Raw genomic sequence first — 19,793 nt, forward strand, 5'->3', positions numbered from 1 at the left:
CCCATATGATGCTAGCCTGCCAGCACCTTAATTGTGATCCTATGTTTGTGGATTTAAGGCATTTGATTCAGTTGGCCATGAATTGTTGCTAGCTAGACTCAGCAACATTGGTCTCAGTGAAGGGGAAGTAAATTGATTTAGACAGAACACAATGTGTATATACTAACAATTACAAGTCTAGCTTTCTTGAGATTAATAGAGGTGTGCCCCATGGTTCCATTTTAGCTCCTGTGTTGTTCTCAATTTTTATTAATGATTTGGGAAATGGGATGCAACCAGCAAAGTTACATCTACAGTGCTGTGACAAAGTATTTTCCCCCTTTCTAATTTCTTTTGCACATTTGTCACACTTAAATGTTTCCGATCAAACCAATTTTAATATTACACAAAGATAACCCAAGTAAACACAAAATGGAGTTAAGTGATAATGTTATTTATTAAGGGAAAAAAGCTATCCGAACCTTCATGGTCCTATGTGACAAAGTAATTACCCCCCGCCCCCGTGTTAAATTAATTTAATCATGAATCTGTGGTTAATCACATTTTTTTGGAAAGCCGAGTTCAATTTCACTAGCCACTCCCAGGCCTGATTACTGCCAGACCTGTTGAATCAAGAAATCACTTAAATAGAACCTGTCTGACAAAGTAAAGTAGGCAAAAAGATCTCAAAAAGAAGGACATCATGCTATGATCCAAAGAAATTCAGGAACAGATGACAAACAAATTAACTGACATCTATCAGTCTGGAAAGGGTTACAGAGCCATTTCTAAAGCTTTGGGACTCCAGCGAACCACGGTGAGAGCCATTATCTACAATTGGAGAAAATTTGAAACAGTGGTGAACCTTCCCAGGAGTGGCCGGCCTACCAAAATTACTGCAAGAGCACATCGACGACTCATCCAAGAGGTCACAAAAGAACCCTCAACAACATCTAAAGAACTGCAGGCCTCACTTGCCTCAGTTAAGGTCCGTGTTCATGACTCAACCATAAGAAAGAGACTGGGCAAAAAATTGCATCCATGGCGGAGTTCCAAGGAGAAAACCACTGCTGACCAAAAAGAACAAAGGCTCGTCTCACTTTTTGCAAAAAAACAAACATCTTGATGATCCCCAAGACTTTTGGGAAAATATTCTGTGGACTGACGAGACTAAAGTTTAACTTTTTGGAAGGTGTGCATCCCGTTACATCTGGCGTTAAAGTAACACAGCATTTCAGAAAAAGAACATCATACCAACAGTCAAATATGGTGGTAGTGTGATGGTCTGGAGCTGCTTTGCTGCTTCAGAACCTGGACGACCTGCTGTGATATATGGAACCATGAATTCTGCTCTCTACCAAAAAATCCTGAAGGAGAATGTCTGGACATCAGTTCATGACCTCAAGCTGAAGCGCACTTGGGTTATGCAGCAGGACAATGATCCAAAACACACCAGCAAGTCCACCTCTGAATGGTTTAAAAAAAACAACTAAATGAAGGTTTTGGAGTGGCCTAGTTGTTACCTTCCCCAGATTATGTGTTGTAGTTTGTGTATTTGCATGTGTTTATTTCAGGAAATGGCTTCCTGAAGTCCCTCAAGCAGCTGATTGGTCGACTCCAGGGCTAATTGGAGAGCTGACCCCGCCCCCTCGTCAAGACACAGCTGTCTCCAATTACCCATTCCTTCAGAAGCTATATAAAAGCCAGTGTTCTGTTCAGGAGGAAGATCTTTTTTTGTAGAGGATTTTGCTGGAGGTAGATTTGCTGGAGGTAGATTTGCTGGAGGTAGATTTGCTGGAGGTAGATTTGCTGGAGGTAGATTTGCTGGAGGTAGATTTGCTGGAGGTAGATTTGCTGGAGGTAGATTTGCTGGGAGGTCATTGTAGAGATTTTGCTAGAGAGAGATTTTGCTAGAGGTTGATTTTGCTGGGAGTTCATTGCTGAGAGTTTTGTTGCTCAGATAGAATTTATTTGATGTCCTTTGTCTCTTAGTTTGTTTGTGAAATTGTTTAATATTCTGTTTCATTTGTTCCCAGGGGGGAAGGGGAAGGCACCTAGGGAGTGCTTAGGCAAGAGGCCCGCGGGCATACATATACCCGTAGCATATTCGCTGTCTAGGCACACTAGGTAAGACCTGGGCGGACCACCCCTTGTATTTTGGTTAGGGCACCAGGTGGTGCTAAATTAGGTAAGTAGTGGGTAGGCAGGTAGGAGAGGGGGGGGGCTTTGAGATTTACTTTCTTTGCTTTGGTTCCGTCCAGCCCCGTTTCCCCATATTACCGCGTAAAGGAATAAAGTCCTTGTAAACGGTACCACATTCTGCTTGTTGTCATTCTTACTTGCACCTACAGTCCATACCTTTTTTGCTTCACAGAGAGTTTAGTTGTAGCAGGGTGTTGCGTTCCCTCTTCATAGAGGCGTGTGTAACATAGTCAAAGTCCGGACTTGAATCCGATTGAGATGCTGTGGCTTGACCTTAAAGGCGGTTCATGCTCGAAAACCTTCCAATGTGGCTGAATTAAAACAATTCTGCAAAGAAGAGTGGGCCAATATTCCTCCACAGCGATGTGAAAGACTCATTGCAAGTTATCGCAAACGCTTGATTACGTCTCCTTTGTCACATAAAGGGCCATGAAGGTTCGGATAGCTTTTTCCCTTCATAAATAAAATGATCACTTAAACTGCATTTGTGTTTACTTCGGTTATCTTTGTGTAATATTTAAATGTGTTTGATCTGAAACATTTAAGTGTGACATGTGCAAAATAATAAGAAATCAGGAAGGGAGCAAATACATTTTCACAGAACTGTATATGCAGATGATAAAGTCATATAATCATGTGCTCCTTCTCTGGTTCAGGCTGTTGAAGAGCTCAATAGTGCTTTTCAGTCACTGCAGGCCTCCCTTTATGGTCTCAAACTAGTCTTGAATGTACAAAAAACTAAATTCATGATCTTTACCAGAGCTCGAACTCTGCCAGAGTTGTCATTGTCACATCTGGTGGCTTATCCTTTGAAAAATGGCATCCTACAAATACCTAGAGTTGAAGTCGGAAGTTTACATACACAGGTTGGAGTCATTAAAACTAGTTTTTCAACCACTTCACAAATTTCTTGTTAACAAACTATAGTTTTGGCAAGTCGGTTAGGACATCTACTTCGTGCATGACAAGTAATTTTCCAACAATTGTTTACAGACAGATTAATTCACTGTATCACAATTCTAGTGGGTCAGAAGTTTACATACACTAAGTTTACTGTGCCTTTTAAACAGCTTGGAAAATTCCAGAAAATGCTGTCATGGCTTTAGAAGCTTCTATTAGGCTAATTGACATCATTTGGGTCAATTGGTGGTGTACCTGTGGATGTATTTCAAGGCCTACCTTCAAACTCGGTGCCTCTTTGCATGACATCATGGGAATATCAAAATAAATCAATTGTAGACCTCCACAAGTCTGATTCATCCTTGGGAGCAATTTCCAAACACCTGAAGGTACCACGTTCATCTGTACAAATAATAGTACACAGGTATAAACACCATGGGACCACACAGCCGTCATACCACTCAGGAAGGAGATGCATTCTGTCTCCTAGAGATTAACGTGCTTTGGTGCGAAAAGTGCAAATCAATCCCAGCACAACAGCAAAGGACCTTGTGAAGATGCTGGAGGAAACAGGTACAAAAGCATCTATATCCACAGTAAAACAAGTCCTATATTGACATAACCTGAAAGGCCGCTCAGAAAGGAAGAAGCCATTCACTGAGAAATGTCCTCTGGTCTGATGAAACAAAAACAGAACTGTTTGGCCATAAGGACCATCGTTATGTTTGGTGTAAAAGGGGGAGGCTTGCAAGCCGAAGAACACCATCCCAATTGTGAAGCACAGGGGTGGAAGCATCATGTTGTGGGGGTGCTTTGCTTCAGGAGGGACTGGTGCACTTCACAAAATATATGGCATCATGAGGAAAGAAAATTATGTGGATATATTGAAGCAACATCTCAAGACATTAGTCAGGAAGCTTGGTCGCAAAAGGACAATGACCCCAAGCATACTTACAAAGTTGTGGCAAAATTACTTAAGGACAACAAAGTCAAGGTATTAGAGTGGCCATCACAAAGCCCTGACCTCAATCCTAAAGAAAATGTGTGAGCAATACTGAAAAAGCGTGTGTGAGCAAGGAGGCCTACAAACCTGACTCAGTTACACCAGCTCTGTCAGGAGGAATGGGCCAAAATTCACCCAATTTATGGTGGGAAGCTTGTGGAAGGCTACCCAAATATTTGACCCAAGTTAAACAATTTAAAGGCAATGCTACCAAATACTAATTGAGTGTATGTAAACTGCTGACCCACTGGGAATGTGATGAAAGAAATAAAAGCGTAAATAAGTCATTCTCTCTACAATTATTCTGACATTTCACATTCTTAAAATAAAGTGGTGATCCTAAATGACCTAAGACAGGGAATTTTTACTAGGATTAAATGTCAGGAATTGTGAAAAACTGAGTTTAAATGTAATTGGCTAAGGTGTCTGTAAAATTCCGACTTCAACTGTAGGTGTATGATTTGATGACAAGTTGTCCTTTAAAGTTCATATGGATAATCTTGTGAGGAAGCTTAAATTGAAATGGGGTTTTTACTTTCGTATTAAGGCTTGCTTCCCGCTTATGGCTAGAAAGAAGCTGGTTCAGGCCACTTCTCTCTGTAATTGATTATGGTGACTTGTTGTATATGCATGCAGCCTCCTCCGTCTTAGAGACTGGACTCTGTTTATCATGCATCCGTGCACTTTATTACAAATGCCAAGTCACTCACCCACCATTGCACCTTGTATCAAATGGTAGGTTGAACCTCACTTTATATGCTCAGAAAGCTACATTTGTATGTGTTCATCTACAAAGCCCTTTTGGGTAAACTCCCTCTTTACCTCTGTAGTCTGGTCTCCTTCACCACCAGCAGTTACCATACCTGCTAGGGGGTTGCTACTTATCGTCCCCAGGACATTCACAGTATTAGGCAAGACTGCCTTCTCTTCTTGCACACCAGAGGCATGGAATAGTCTACAATCCATGCTTTATCTAGATATGTTAGTGCCACTGAATGAATTTAAAATATTGATGGAGACTCTATGGAGGAATGTAAATGTTTTTTTGGGGGGCTGGATCATGTTGTATTGTATGTTTTAATTCTGTAATGCATTGATTGTTGCTGCCTTCTTGGCCAGGTCTCCATTGAAAAAGAGACTGGGTCTCAATGGGCTTTTCCTGGTTAAATAAAATATATTAAAAAACAGACTTATCACTGTGCTCACTGTTCAGCATTGTTTCAGGTTAAACCAGGCTGATATGATGCTAATGCGAGTAACTTCGTTAACTTGAGCACAGAGAACATGATGTGAGAGAAACCAGAATAATACTCTGAAATCCAATTAATCATGACTCCTCCGCTCTCTCCTCCGTGTTGGCCCTAGTTAAGATGCAGGCACCCATAATGAATCATGACTTAGTGGTTTAGAGCAGAGCAGAGACCATATCAGTGTTTCCTTCCAGCTGTTTGCCTAGCTTCCCTTTCTTACAATTTTTGTATCTTTTTTTTCTTCTTCACATTTGTAAACGACAACATCAGATATCTTATTGCCCACAAGCCAACTCGTACTCTTATCTTCCATTTGAACATGTTAAAAGTAGGCTAACTAATGACTTGATTAGCCTGTTTCTAATATTCCAGTTCATGCAAGAATGGAAAAGAACAATGCTGGTGTGTTAAGATATTAATCAAATAAAACAGCAGTGTTGTTTTTTATTATGATGTAATTAAAACATAAAAGGCTATAAAAAAAACACCATGACCTCAAATGTGAGGACTAGAGGCTGTCAATTGGAAAGGATGCCCATGTGGATTGACGTACAGTAACAACGCTGATACCCGCGCATAGCTGAAGTTGCAATATCTTTGGCAACATTGTGGCCCAAACACACTAACGTAGCCTACTGCATTAATCTCACTTTTATAATAAACGCCTACATCGTCTGCTCTTGACACAATGCCACAGTAACAAATACCCATATATCTCACACAACGTATATCATTTAGGAACTTACTGGCATATTTATGCGTAGGATTCCCTTTTTCTTCGAGTTATCCTTCTTGTTAGACTCCATCACCGTGCTCCCCATTTTCAGACTAACGATGCTATTTTCTTTATTTTTAACGAGCAAGATCAAGTTTGGGTAAATTGCGTGGCATATGCCATACGTATTTATGTGTAAAAATAAGTTTCAATTTACCAGTTAATTTACCAGGAAGTATACTGCACTACCAACGCATTAGGCCTACCTACCGCTGTATTGACATCACCGAGACTGAGCGTGCTGTTTCAACATAAAACATAGGGTGTGCTACAACCTTGCCTTGACTCAGGGATAAACCTAAAATAGTAAACGCAAATCTGGAACACTCCAATTAGTAGGCTATGATATGTTAAGTTTCGTATGGTATGTATTTATTTGTGGATGTCCCTCATTCATGTTGTATGGTATCTTACGAATTACAATGCATATGATATGTTAGGAACTGTAATTCGTACAATATGTACCAATTTGCAAAACGTATGATATTGTTATGAGTGGAGATCCCTATCTTGTTACGCCTATGATTGATGGCTTTACTGGCCAATCAGATGAGAGCTCTGTGTTTATATTGTTTGCACACTTGTTTAAACTTCAGGTTGCTGGTGTTGTGCCGACCATCTCCACCTGACAGAATCCCCCCTCCCTTCGCGTGAACTCGCACGCACCCAATTCTTCATTGCTGCGACTTGCTTGCTAGTTGAGATTTCTGCTCTTCACTCCATTGTCAGTTTAGCCTACATTTCACTGATTTTAGTAGCAGAAAGCATTTTTTATTTGTGTCCTTCAAGGCAGCTGTCAATGAACACGTTTTTTTATGACGGTTTTATCGCGGGGTAAGCACTAGTAATGTCTGCAGTTTTCGATTTGGCTATTTGTTTCAAGAGTATTAAGTCTATAAATACATCTCTTTGCCAAAATTCGTCATCTCTCTCATGTCTTATTCGACTAGTAGTTCTGAAATGTTTATTGCTTGCCTACATTTTACTCCCTCCTCTATGTTTAATATAACACACATACATTAATTATTAACTTCGGTTGCCAATCCTTACGTGAAGTTTGTTCTATAGAAATAACCCTCCCTCCCCTCCGAACTGAGCTAAAGGCTAGAGCTGCTGTTTTCAAGGAGCGGGTCACTAATACGGACGCTTATAAGAAATCTTGCTACGACCTCCGATGAGCCATTAAACAGACAAAGTGTCAATATAGGACTAAGAGCGAATCCTACTACACCGGTTCTGACGCTCGACAGATGTGGCAGGGCTTGCAAACTATCACTGACTAAAAAGGGAAACCCAGCCGCAACCTGCCCAGCAACGCAAGCCTACCAGATGAGCTAAATTCCTCCTTTGCTCGCTTTGAGGCAAGCAAGACTGAACCATGCATGAGAGCACCAGCTGTTAAAGATGACTGTGGGATCTCGCTCTCTGTAGCCGATGTGAGAAAGACCTTTAAGTACATTGCCTTGCAAAAGTATTCAAATTACAACATGTAATTTAAATGTACTTTTATTTGGATTTCATGTAATGGACATTCACAAAATAGTCCGAATTGGTGAAGTGAAAGGAAAAAATAAATAAAAAACGAAAAAGTGGTGCATGCATATGTATTCACCTCCTTTGCTATGAAGCCCAAAAATAAGACCTGTTGCAACCAATTACCTCCATAAGTCACATAATTAGTTAAATAAAGTCCACCTTTGTGCAATCTAAGTGTCACATGATCTCTCACATTATCTCAGTATATGTACACCTGTTCTGAAAGGCTCCAGAGTCTGCAACACCACTAAGCAAGGGGCACTACCAAGCAAGCGGCACTATGAAGACCAAGGAGCTCTCCAAACAGGTCAGGGACAAAGTAAAGTACAGATCTGGGTTGGGTTATAAAAAAAATATCAGAAACTTTGAACATCCCACGGAGCACCATTAAATCCATTATAAAAAAATTGAAAGAATATGGCACTACAATAAACCTGCCAAGAAAGGGCCGCCGACCAAAACTCACAGACCAGACAAGGAGGGCATTAATCAGAGAGGCAACAAAGACACCAAAGATAACCCTGAAGGAGCTACACAAGCTCCACAGCGGAGACTGGAGTATCTGTCCACAGAACCACTTTAAGTCGTACACTCCACAGAGCTGGGCTTTACAGAAGAGTGGCCAGAAAAAAAGCCATTGCTTAAAGAAAAAATGCTATGTCTGGCGCAAACCCAACACCTCCCATTACCCCGAGAACACCATCCACAGTGAAGCATGGTGTTTGCGGCAACATGCTGTGGGGATGTTTTTCCATTGGCAGGGACTGGGAAACTGGTCAGAATTGAAGGAATGATGGATGGCGCTAAATACAGGGAAATTCTTGAGGGAAACTTGTTTCAGTCTTCCAGAGATTTGAGACGGACGGAGGTTCACCTTCCAGCAGGACAATGACCCTAAGCATACTGCTAAAGCAACACGTGAGTGGTTTAAGGGGAAACATTTAAATGTCTTGGAATGGCCTAATCAAAGCCCAAAACGAAAAAGCCCAAAGCCCATTTTTCAGCTTCAAAGTGGTAGGCATGTTGTGTAAATCAAATGACACAAACCCCCAAATCCATTTGAATTCCAGTTTGTAAGGCAACAAAATAGGAAAAATGCCAGGGGGTGAATACTTTTGCAAGCCAATGTAGTTAATGTTTGCAAGGCCACGGGGCCAGATGGAATACCAGGACACATACTCAGAGCATGCGCTGACCAGCTGACAAGTGTCTTCACTGACATTTTATCCCTGACCCGGTCTGTAATACCAACTTGTTTCAAGCAGACCATCATATTGAACAAAAATATAAACACAACATGCAACAATTTCAAAGATTTTACTGAGTGACAGGTCATATAAGGAAATCAGTCAATTGAAATAAATAAATTAGGCCCTAATCTATGGATTTCACATGACTGGGAAAACAAATATGCATCTGTTGGTCATGGAAAAAATAGGTAGGGGCGTGGATCAGAAAACCATTCAGCATCTGGTGTGTCCACCATTTACCTCATGCAGTGCAAAACATCTCCTTCGCATAGAGTTGATCAGTCTGTTGATTGTGGCCTTTGGAATGTTGTCCCACTCCTCTTCAATGGCTACGTGCGAAGTTGATTGATATTTGCGGGAACTGAAATACCCTGTTGTATATGTTGATCCAGAGCGTCCCAAACAGGCTTAACGGGTGACATGTCTGGTGAGTATGCAGGCCATGGAAGAACTGAGACATTTTCAGCTTCAAGGAATTGTGTACAGATCCATGCGACATGGGGCCGTCGTGCATTACCATGCTGAAACCTGAGGTGATGGCTGTAGATGGGTCTCAGGATCTCGTTACGATATCTCTGTGCATTCAAATCACCATCAATAAAATGCAATTGTGTTCATTGTCCGTAGCTTATGCTTGCCCATACCATAACCCCACAGCCACCATGGGGCACTCTCACAATGTTGTCAGCAAACCTCTAGCCCACACGACGCAATTCACACTGTCTGCCATCTGCCCAGTACAGTTGAAACTGGAATTCATCCGTGAAGAGCACACTTCTCCAACGTGCCAGTGGCCATCAAAAGTGAGCATTTTCCCACTGAAGTTGGTTACGATGGCAAACTGCAGTCAGGTCAAGACCCTGGTGAGGACGACGAGAGCACACAGATGAGCTTCCCTGAGACGGTTTCGGACAGTTTGTGCAGAAATTCTTTAGTTTTGCAAACCCAGTTTCATCAGCTGTCCGGGTGGCTGGTCTCAGACGATCCCGCAGCTGAAGAAGCCGTATGTGGAGGTCCTGGGCTGGCGTGGTCACACGTGGTCTACGGTTGAGGTCAGTTGGATGTTCTGCCAAATTCTCTAAAACAATGTTGGCGGTGGCTTAGGGCAGAGAAATTAACATTACATTCTCTGGCAACAGCACTTTGCATGCTCCCTCAAAAGTTGATATCAGTGGCATTGCGTTGTGACAAAACTGCACATTTTAGACTGGCCTTTCATTGTCCCCAGCACAAGGTGTACCTGTGTAATGATTATGCTGTTTAATCAGCTTCTTGAAAAGCCATATCTTAGGTGGATGGATTATCTTGATAAAGGAGAAATGCTTACTAACAGAGATGCAAAACGTCTAATTAAATGAATTACACTTTGGATGTGTATACAGAGTTTAAAGGCTGTGATTGGAGAAAACTTCATATGGATCAACAACATTCTAGTTACTCCACAATGCTAACCTAAATGAGTGTGAAAAGAAGGAAGCCTGTTCAGAATAGCATTATTAAAAACATGCATCCTGTTTGCAATAAGGCACTGAAGTAAAACTGACAACATTTTTGCAAAGAAATTAACTTTATCTCCTGAATACAAATCATTATGTTTGGTTCAAATCCAAAACAACACCTCAGAGTTCCATTCTTCATATTTTCAAGCATCATGTTAAGTGTATGCTTTTCATCAGCAAGAACTAGGGAGTTTTCTGGGGGATAAAAATTAACGGATTAGAGCTAAGCACAGGCAAAAATCACAGATGGAATGCAGACTGAACCAGGTTTTCAAGACACTGGGAGACAAATTAACATTTTAGCAGGACAATAACCTAAAACGCAATGCCATATATACACGAGTTGCTTACCAAGACTTGAAAATGTCTTTCTAGTAATGATCAACAACCAACTTGACAGAGCTTGAAGAATTTTAAAAAGAAAAACAGGTAAATATTGTACCATCCAGGTGTGGAAAGCTATTAAGACTTACCTAGAAAGACTCAACTTTAATCACTGCCAAATGTGATTTTAATGCATCAAGTTAGGGATGTGAATACTTATCTAAATTACTCATTTCATTTTCAATAAATTTGCAAACATTTCTAAAAATGTGTTCACATTGTCATTATAGGGTATTGTGTGTAGATGGGTGAGATTCTTTTATCCATTTGGAATCAAGAAAACACTTCGAAGGCACTGTACATTACCTACCTCAATTACCTCGTACCCCTGCAGATCGACTCGAGCCTGGTACATAGCCATCTTATTTTTATTCGTTAATCATTGTGTATTTATTCCTTGTGTCACTATTTCTTTAACTCTGCATTAGTGATGTGACCTGTAAGTAAGCATTTCAGTGTTAGTCTACACCTGTCGTTTATGAAGCATGTACGAAATAAAATTGTATTTGATTAAGTTACCTTATTTGGCCAGTGGGTATCTTTCTTGAGCAGTGAACTACATTACTCTACTCCAGTGGGTTCAGTCCAATGGGTCAATAAGATGTGTGTGATTTCAAAACGGCACACAACAAATAATTAAGATGTAAAATAGTTTATTTTGTAAATGCTTCTAAATTCAATTACACAAACTCCAAATCTCATTACTCTGTACACTTCAAAAGGCTGTTTTCAAAAAACATTGACTACTTTACAGGACCAAGAAAAATGTAGCACAAACACACTGGCAGGATGATGTCATTTTATACAAGAGAAGAAAAATATCCAAGAAATCATTTTGTTACAACCATTCATTGAGAAAATATATACAATTGAGTCTTCGGAAAGTTAAAAAAATACATGCCATATACATTACAAGTTCTAAGACTGTCTCCAAAATTTTACAGTCGACTTGAAATTGTGCACGCAAAACATCTTGCATTTTCTAACTATTGTAAGTGGCTTGTGAAGTGTCCATATCAGATACATTTCTCTTTTCAAAATATAGCACCACCAAATGTCCCAACCTTTTCCTCTGCAAGAAACATGATTATTTTTTTCCAGTACACCTTAATTTCAAATCGCCTGAAGCAGTAAGCAATGTTATTGGACGTCTGTACACAATTTCTATGTAAAAAAACAACACAAAAACAAGGTGGTATTCCTATGCCTATTTGGGTTAAAAAGAAGTTAAAATTGTGTTTGGGTGGTTTAAAAACCTTATTCACAGTTCTATAAAATCAAACCTGATTAACAGCAAAGATGTCAGAATGAAGTCTTTCCCATTTTGAAATTCTGTAACCAATGACTCTTTTCTACACTCGTTAGTCACCAAAAATATTTCTTTTTGAGTGGTCAAAGTATGTGTAAATCACAAAAACACTACACTACAATACCATACTTTTAATAAACCAAAAATACTTTGAATTATTGTGGTTATTTTACAAATTCTGTACAGAATAATCATAATATATACTCTCAAACTGATATCATGACATCCTTCTTAAATAAATTGCAATGACAAAAAAAAAAAAAAAACACCCAAACATCGAGAAGGTTAAGGTAGTATTTGGTCAGTTATTCCTATATTTTTCTTTATATACATTTGTACAAAAGTAAGAGCATTTCTTCAATCTTCAGAAAACTATCAGTTTAGCCTTCGTTTTACTGTCTCGTCATTTTGACAATAAAATTCATTCACTCAATAATAAATACAAAACGTCCTCTCGAATTTCACTCAAATCACATGACAGAAACCTATGATAAAACTGACTCATGGAATCAAGTATCTTAAAGTTGTGTGTACGTGTCTCTTTTTTTTTTAGTGCAAGTTAATATTCCCTTCGCTGTAGTCATTGCTGTACATTCCCCATTCAGTGAATTCTACATTTAGTCAAACGGTTTTACATTTAAAGTTTTAAACAAAAGGGCCTGCCCTTAACAACCAATAAGGTCCGTGACCCACACAGTGCTCTCTTCTCATTCGCTGGTGGATTCTCTTCTGCACCCTATTGTATATCATCTCACTAATACACAGACACATCCACTCGTTGACAGAGGCCTTGCAATAAAACCCAGCCTCATGTAATATGGCACAAATCACACGTCTATCTGCTGTTGCTTCTTCCTGCTCACCTCTTTCTAAGTCCTCTCCTGTCCATCTTCAGTCTGTTTCCAAACATGGGACTCCATCCATGCATCGCTCTCAGGGTTTACTCAGGTTTTCCACTCGTTCTAAGAAAGGACAGCCTGAAGCACCTCTCTGTCTACACAGAGATCAGGGCATCTGCATAATATGGAAAGGAATGCATTTGTTGTCATTTTTATTTTATTTTTCAGTTGATCCTTTTCCTGCAGTCCGTTGTTCCACAGTGACAGGCGATCTTGTGTTGGCCGTCCACACAGTCAAACTGGTAGTCAAAACACAGCTGGAAAATAATGCAGAGAAAATAGTGATGACAATGCAAAGGTCACTCATAGCATAGTAGGAGATTTCCAATTGAAAAGAAAAAGAACACACCTCCTCTCCTTTCTCGATTCTGCGGTTGGAGGTGACGATGATTTTATAACCTCTTTCAAAGGTTACCACCTCAGCGACACAGTTCGGGGCACAAGAGTGATTGATGTACCTGTATAAGAAAACAAACACATAGCACATTATGACGCAATTTGTTTTTGTGACCAACTTTTGATTTAGTTCAGTAATTTTTCTTTTTCGGAGGGCTCAAAAACAAACAAATAAAAGCATACAAAGGAAACCCTGACTCTTCCCCCCCCCAATGGGTTCCTTGACTAGCACCATTCATTCTCACTGTCGATAATTCTAATGTCTTAACGTCTAATAGTAACTGTATCCACTGGTTAAATGGGAGACTGAGGTGGTTGCCATCTTAGAGCCCCAAAACTATTTGCATCAGTGTTGACTGCACTTGCATGCACTTCTAAATTAATTTTGTAACTTTGCCCCAGTACAATTTAACTGCAGGGCACTCCCACCTCATATAAAGGAATGTGTCTACCTGATTTAGGGGACACAATGAACAGTTGGGGAGTTGGGGCCAATTTCATTGTAAAACATTTCCTTGGTGTTAAATACAGTCTGAACAAATTTAAAATGTATAAATTGATGGTTCGGATTACGGGATGCTAAGGTCATATTTTTCCATATTCTGTTCCAGTTAAAAGCATGGTTAAGATTCAATTAGATCTGTGAACCATATTTTAATGGCTAGCCCAGAACAAGCGTAGTTTTTCATATTGTTGTATTTTGTCTGTATAATATATGAAGTTGTTTATATATTACACAGATCAGTCCTTTATATTATAGAGTCCAGATAATTTATTTATGAATGCCATCATTGGATGGTTTGGTAGTTGGGCTTCCCAAGGGAATCCATAGGCCAGCATAGATGACCTCAGTTGTAAATGTAGAAAAAAGGAGTTGCCTGGTAATGTGTATGTATCTTTCAAATCTTGAAATGTTCTCAAAACATTAGGGTCTTTGATATTCCGTCTGCCCCCCTTGCAGATCCCCCCCAACCCCTCCCCATGGACATTTATTATTGCTACAGCGTAAATATGTATATATTATATTGGTTTTATTACTTAAATGTTATATATACAGTGGGGCAAAAAAGTATTTAGTTAGCCACCAATTGTGCAAGTTCTCCCACTTAAAAAGAGGCCTGTAATTTTCATCATAGGTAGACTTCAACTATGACAGACAAAATGAGAAGAAAAAAAATCCAGAAAATCACATTGTAGGATTTTTAATGAATTTATTTGCAAATTATGGTGGAAAATAAGTATTTGGTCAATAACAAAAGTTTCTCAATACTTTGTTATATACCCATTGTTGGCAATGACAGAGGTCAAACGTTTTCTGTAAGTCTTCACAAGGTTTTCACACACTGTTGCTGGTATTGTGGCCCATTCCTCCATGCAGATCTCCTCTAGAGCAGTGATGTTTTGGGGCTGTTGCTGGGCAACACGGACTTTCAACTCCCTCCAAAGATTTTCTATGGGGTTGAGATCTGGAGACTAGCTAGGCCACTCCAGGACCTTGAAATGCTTCTTACGAAGCCACTCCTTCGTTGCCCGGGCGGTGTGTTTGAGATCATTGTCATGCTGAAAGACCCAGCCACGTTTCATCTTCAATGCCCTTGCTGATGGAAGGAGGTTTTCACTCAAATTCTCACAATACATGGCCCCATTCATTCTTTCCTTTACACGGATCAGTCGTCCTGGTCCCTTTGCAGAAAAACAGCCCCAAAGCATGATGTTTCCACCCCCATGCTTCACAGTAGGTATGGTGTTCTCTGGATGCAACTCAGCATTCTTTGTCCTCCAAACACATTTTTACCAAAAAGGTCTATTTTGGTTTCATCTGACCATATGACATTCTCCCAATCTTCTTCTGGATCATCCAAATGCTCTCTAGCAAACTCCAGACGGGCCTGGACATGTACTGGCTTAAGCAGGGGGACACGTCTGGCACTGCAGGATTTGAGTCCCTGGCGGCGTAGTGTTACTGATGGTAGGCTTTGTTACTTTGGTCCCAGCTCTCTGCAGGTCATTCACTAGGTCCCCCCCGTGTGGTTCTGGGATTTTTGCTCACCGTTCTTGTGATCATTTTGACCCCACGGGGTGAGAACTTGCGTGGAGCCCCAGATCGAGGGAGATTATCAGTGGTCTTGTATGTCTTCCATTTCCTAATAATTGCTCCCACAGTTGATTTATTCAAACCAAGCTGCTTACCTATTGCAGATTTATTCTTCCCAGCCTGGTGCAGGTCTACAATTTTGTTTCTGGTGTCCTTTGACAGCCCTTTGGTCTTGGCCACAGTGGAGTTTGGAGTGTGACTATTTGAGGTTGTGGACAGGTGTCTTTTATACTGATAACAAGTTCAAACAGGTGCCATTAATACAGGTAACGAGTGGAGGACAGAGGAGCCTCTTAAAGAAGAAGTTACAGGTCTGTGAGAGCCAGAAATCTTGCTTGTTTGTAGGTGTCCAAATACTTATTTTCCACCATATTTGGAAATAAATTCATTAAAAATCCTACAATGTCAGTCATAGTTGAAGTGTACCCATGATGAAAATTACAGGCCTCATCTTTTTAAGTGGGAGCACTTGCACTAAATACTTTTTTGCCCCACTGTATGTATGTATGTATGTATGTATGTATGTATGTATGTATGTATGTAAAAAAATACATTAAAAAAAATTGTGCATTCGGAATGTATTCAGACCCCTTGACTTTTTCTGCAGCACTGAAGGTCCCCAAGAACAATTTGGCCTCCATCATTCTTAAATGGAAGATTGGAACTACATAGACACCTCCTAGAGCTGGCGGCCCTGCCAAACTGAGCAATCAACATCCACGTCTTCGGCGCCCGGGACAACCATCGCTGCAGCACTCCACCAATCAGGCCTTTATGGTAGAGTGGTCAGACAGAATCAACTCTTCAGGAAAAGGCACATGACAGACCACTTGGAGTTCGCCAAAAGGCACCTAAAGAACTCAGACCATGAGAAAAAAAGATTCTCTGGTCTGATGAAACAAAGATTGAACTCTTTGGCCTGAATACCAAGCATCATGTCCGGAGGAAACCTGGCACCATCCCTACGGTGAAGCATGGTGGTGGCAGCATCATGGTGTGGGGATGTTTTTCAGCGGCAGGGACTGGGAGACTAGTCAGGATCGAGGGAAAGATGAACAGTGCAAAGTACAGAGAGATCCTTGAGGAAAACCTGCTCCAGAGCGCTCAGGACCTCAGACTGGGGTGAAGGTTCACCTTCCAACTATGTCCTTGAGTGGCCCAGCCACTGACTGGACTTGAACCCGATCGAACATCTCTGGAGAGACCAGAAAATAGCTGTGCAGCAACACTCCCCATCCAACCTGATAGAGCTTGAGAGGATCTGCAGAGAATAGAGGAAACTCCCCAAATACAGGTGTGCCAAGCTTATAGCGTCATACCCAAGAAGACTCAAGGCTGGAATCGCTGCCAAAGGCTCATCAAAGTACTGAGTAAAAGGGTCTAAATACATGTGATATTAGTTTATTGTTTTTAAAACGTTTGCAGAAATGTCTAAAAACCCATTTTTGCTTTGTCATTGTGCTGTAGTGTGTGTAGATTGAGAAAAACAATTGAATACATTTGAGAATAAGGCTGTAAAAGTAACTATATACACAAACACACACATTTGAAGTCAGAAGTTTACATACACCTTAGCCAAATACATTTAAACTCAGTTGGTCACAATTCCTGACATTTGATCAGAGTAAAAACTCCCCATCTTAGGTCTGTTCGGATCTCCACTTTATTTTAAAATGTGAAATGTCAGAATAATTGTAGAGAGTGATTTATTTCAGCTTTTATTTCTTTCATCACATTCCCAGTGGGTCAGAAGTTTACATACACTCAATTAGTATTTGGTAGCATTGCATTTAAATTGTTTAACTTGGGTCAAACGTTTTGGGTAGCCTTCCACAAGCTTCCCACAATAAGTTGGGTGAATTTTGGCCCATTCCTCCCGACAGAGCTGGGGTAACTGAGTCAGGTTTGTAGGCCTCCTTGCTCGCACACACTTGATCAGTTCTGCCCACAAGTTTTCTATGGGATTGAGGTCAGAGCATTGTGATGGCCACTCCAGTACCTTGACTTTGTTGTCCTTAAGCCATTTTGCCACAACTTTGGAAGTATGCATGGGGTCATTGAGCATTTGGAAGACCCATTTGCGACCAAGCTGTAACTTCCTGACTGATGTCTTGAGATGTTACTTATCCACATAATTATCCTTCCTCATGATGCCAACTATTTTGTGAAGTGCACTAGGCCCTCCCGCAGCAAAGCACCCCAATGACCCCAAACATACTTCCAAAGTTGTGGCAAAACAGCTTAAGGACAACAAAGTCAAGGTATTGGAGTGGCCATCACAAAGCCATTGCCTTAATCCTATAGAAAATGTGTGAGCAATACTGAAAAAGCGTGTGCGAGCAAGGAGGCCTAAAAACCTGACTCAGTTACACCAGCTCTGTCAGGAGGAAACTAGAAATCAGGAAGGGGGCAAATACTTTTTCACAGCACTGTATGTACATGATTGTATAGTTAGTGACAATGCATATATAATAAACAGAGAGTAGCAGCAGCGTAAAAGAGGGGTTGGGGGTGCACACAATGCAAATAGTCCGGGTAGCCATTTGATTACCTGTTCAGGAGTTTTATGGCATGGGGGCAAAAAAATTTTGAGAGGCCTTTTTATCCGTCCTAGACTTGGCACTCCAGTACCGCTTGCCATGCGGTAGTAGAGAGAACAGTCTATGACTGGTGTGGCTGGGGTCTTTGACAATTTTTAGGTCCTTCCTTTGACACTGCCTGGTGTAGAGGTCCTGGATGGCAGGCAGCTTAGCCCCAGTGATGTACTGGGCTGTTCGCACTAACCTCAGCAACCAGTCACGATGCTCTCGATGTTGCAGCTGTAGAATCTTTTGAGGATCTCAGGACCCATGCCAAATCCTTTGTTTCCTGAGGGGGAATATGCTTTGTCGTGCCCTCTTCACGACTGGCTTGGTGTGTTTGGACCATTCTAGTTTGTTGGTTATGCGGACACAAAGGAACTTGAAGCGCTCAACCTGCTCCACTACAGCCCTGTTGATGAGAATGGGGGCGTGCTCGGTCCTCCTTTTCCTGTAGTCCACAATAATCTCCTTAGTCTTGGTTACGTTGAGGGATAGGTTGTTATTCTGGCACCACCCGGCCAGGTCTCTGACCTCCTGTCCACTTTTGTGTCGTCTGCAAAATGAATGGTGTTGGATTCGTGCCTGGCCATGCAGTCGTGGGTGAACAGGGAGTACAGGAGGGGATTGAACACACACCCCTGGGGGGCTTCAGTGTTGAGGATCAGCGTGGCAGATGTGTTGCTACCTAACCTCACCACCTGGGGCCAGCTGGTCAGGAAGTCCAGGATCCAGTTGCAGAGGGAGGTGTTTAGTCCCAGGGTCCTTAGCTTAGTGATGAGCTTTGAGGGCATTATGGTGTTGAACGCTGAGCTCTAGTCAATGAATAGCATTCTCACATAAGTGTTCCTTTTGTCCAGGTGGGAAAGGGCAGTGTGGAGTGCAAGAGAGATTGCATCATCCGTGGATCTGTTTGGGCGGTATGCAAATTGGAGTGGGTCTAGGGTTTCTGAGACAATGGTGTTGATGTGAGGCATTACCATCCTTTCAAAGCAGTTCATAATTACGGACGTGAGTGCTACGGGACTGTAGTCATTTAGGCAGTTTGCCTTTGTGTTCCCGGGCACAGGGACTATGGTGGTCTGCTTGAAACATGTTGGTATTACAGACTCAATCAGGGACATGTTGAAAATGTCAGTGAAGACACCTGCCAGTTGGTCAGCACATGCCCGGAGCACACGTTCCGGCAATCCGTCTGGCCCCGCAGCCTTGTGTATGTTGACCTGTATAAAGGTCTTAATCACGTCGGCTACGGAAAGCGTGATCACACAGTCGTCCGGAACAGCTGACGCTCTCATGCATGCCTCAGTGTTGCCTCGAAGCGAGCATAGAAGTGATTTAGCTTGTCTGGTAGGCTCATGTCACTGGGCAGCTTGCGGCTCTGCTTCCCTTTGTAGTGTAATAGTTTGCAAGCACTGCCACATAAAACAAACATCGTTGCCGGTGTAGTATGATTCAATCTTAGCCCTGTATTGACGCTTTGCCTGTTTGATGGTTCGTCGCAGGGCAAAGCTTCCGGGTTAGAGTCCCACACCTTGAAAGCGGCAGCTCTACCCTTTAGCTCAGTGCGAATGTTGCCTGTAATCCATGGCTTCTGGTTGGGGTATGTACGTACAGCCACTGTGGGGACAACCTCCTCGATGCACTTGTTGATAAAGCCAGTGACTGATGTGATGTACTTAATGCCATCGGAAGAATCCCGGAACATGTTCCAGTATGTGTTAGCAAAACAGTCCT

General features: G+C 41.4%; 2 protein-coding genes across 8 annotated transcripts in view; both read right to left on the reverse strand.

Annotated features, from left to right (window-relative positions):
- Positions 1-6,354, reverse strand: part of LOC112226860 (5'-AMP-activated protein kinase subunit gamma-1) — a 53,440-nt gene extending 47,086 nt beyond the window's left edge. The window contains exon 1 of one of the 2 annotated variants that reach the window (XR_002949790.2): positions 6,081-6,354. Coding sequence is in view for 1 of the 2 variants with exons in the window: in XM_024391483.2 (XP_024247251.1) it covers positions 6,081-6,155 (75 nt within the window). In the remaining variant the exon portion in view is untranslated. The remainder of the gene's footprint in view (positions 1-6,080) is intronic. The other variant, XM_024391483.2, reaches the window with a different exon arrangement.
- A 5,060-nt stretch (positions 6,355-11,414) lies between these two features.
- Positions 11,415-19,793, reverse strand: part of LOC112226861 (histone-lysine N-methyltransferase 2C) — a 131,314-nt gene continuing 122,935 nt past the window's right edge. For all 6 annotated transcript variants that reach the window (XM_024391487.2, XM_024391488.2, XM_024391490.2 and 3 more), the window contains 2 exons: positions 13,336-13,444; positions 11,415-13,243 (listed from right to left, as the gene is read on the reverse strand). In XM_024391487.2, the coding sequence (XP_024247255.2) occupies positions 13,151-13,243; positions 13,336-13,444 (202 nt within the window). In that variant the 3' untranslated portion in view covers positions 11,415-13,150. The remainder of the gene's footprint in view (positions 13,244-13,335; positions 13,445-19,793) is intronic.

The sequence above is a fragment of the Oncorhynchus tshawytscha genome, linkage group LG28, assembly GCF_018296145.1.
Source record: "Oncorhynchus tshawytscha isolate Ot180627B linkage group LG28, Otsh_v2.0, whole genome shotgun sequence".
In the NCBI taxonomy this organism is placed as follows: domain Eukaryota; kingdom Metazoa; phylum Chordata; class Actinopteri; order Salmoniformes; family Salmonidae; genus Oncorhynchus; species Oncorhynchus tshawytscha.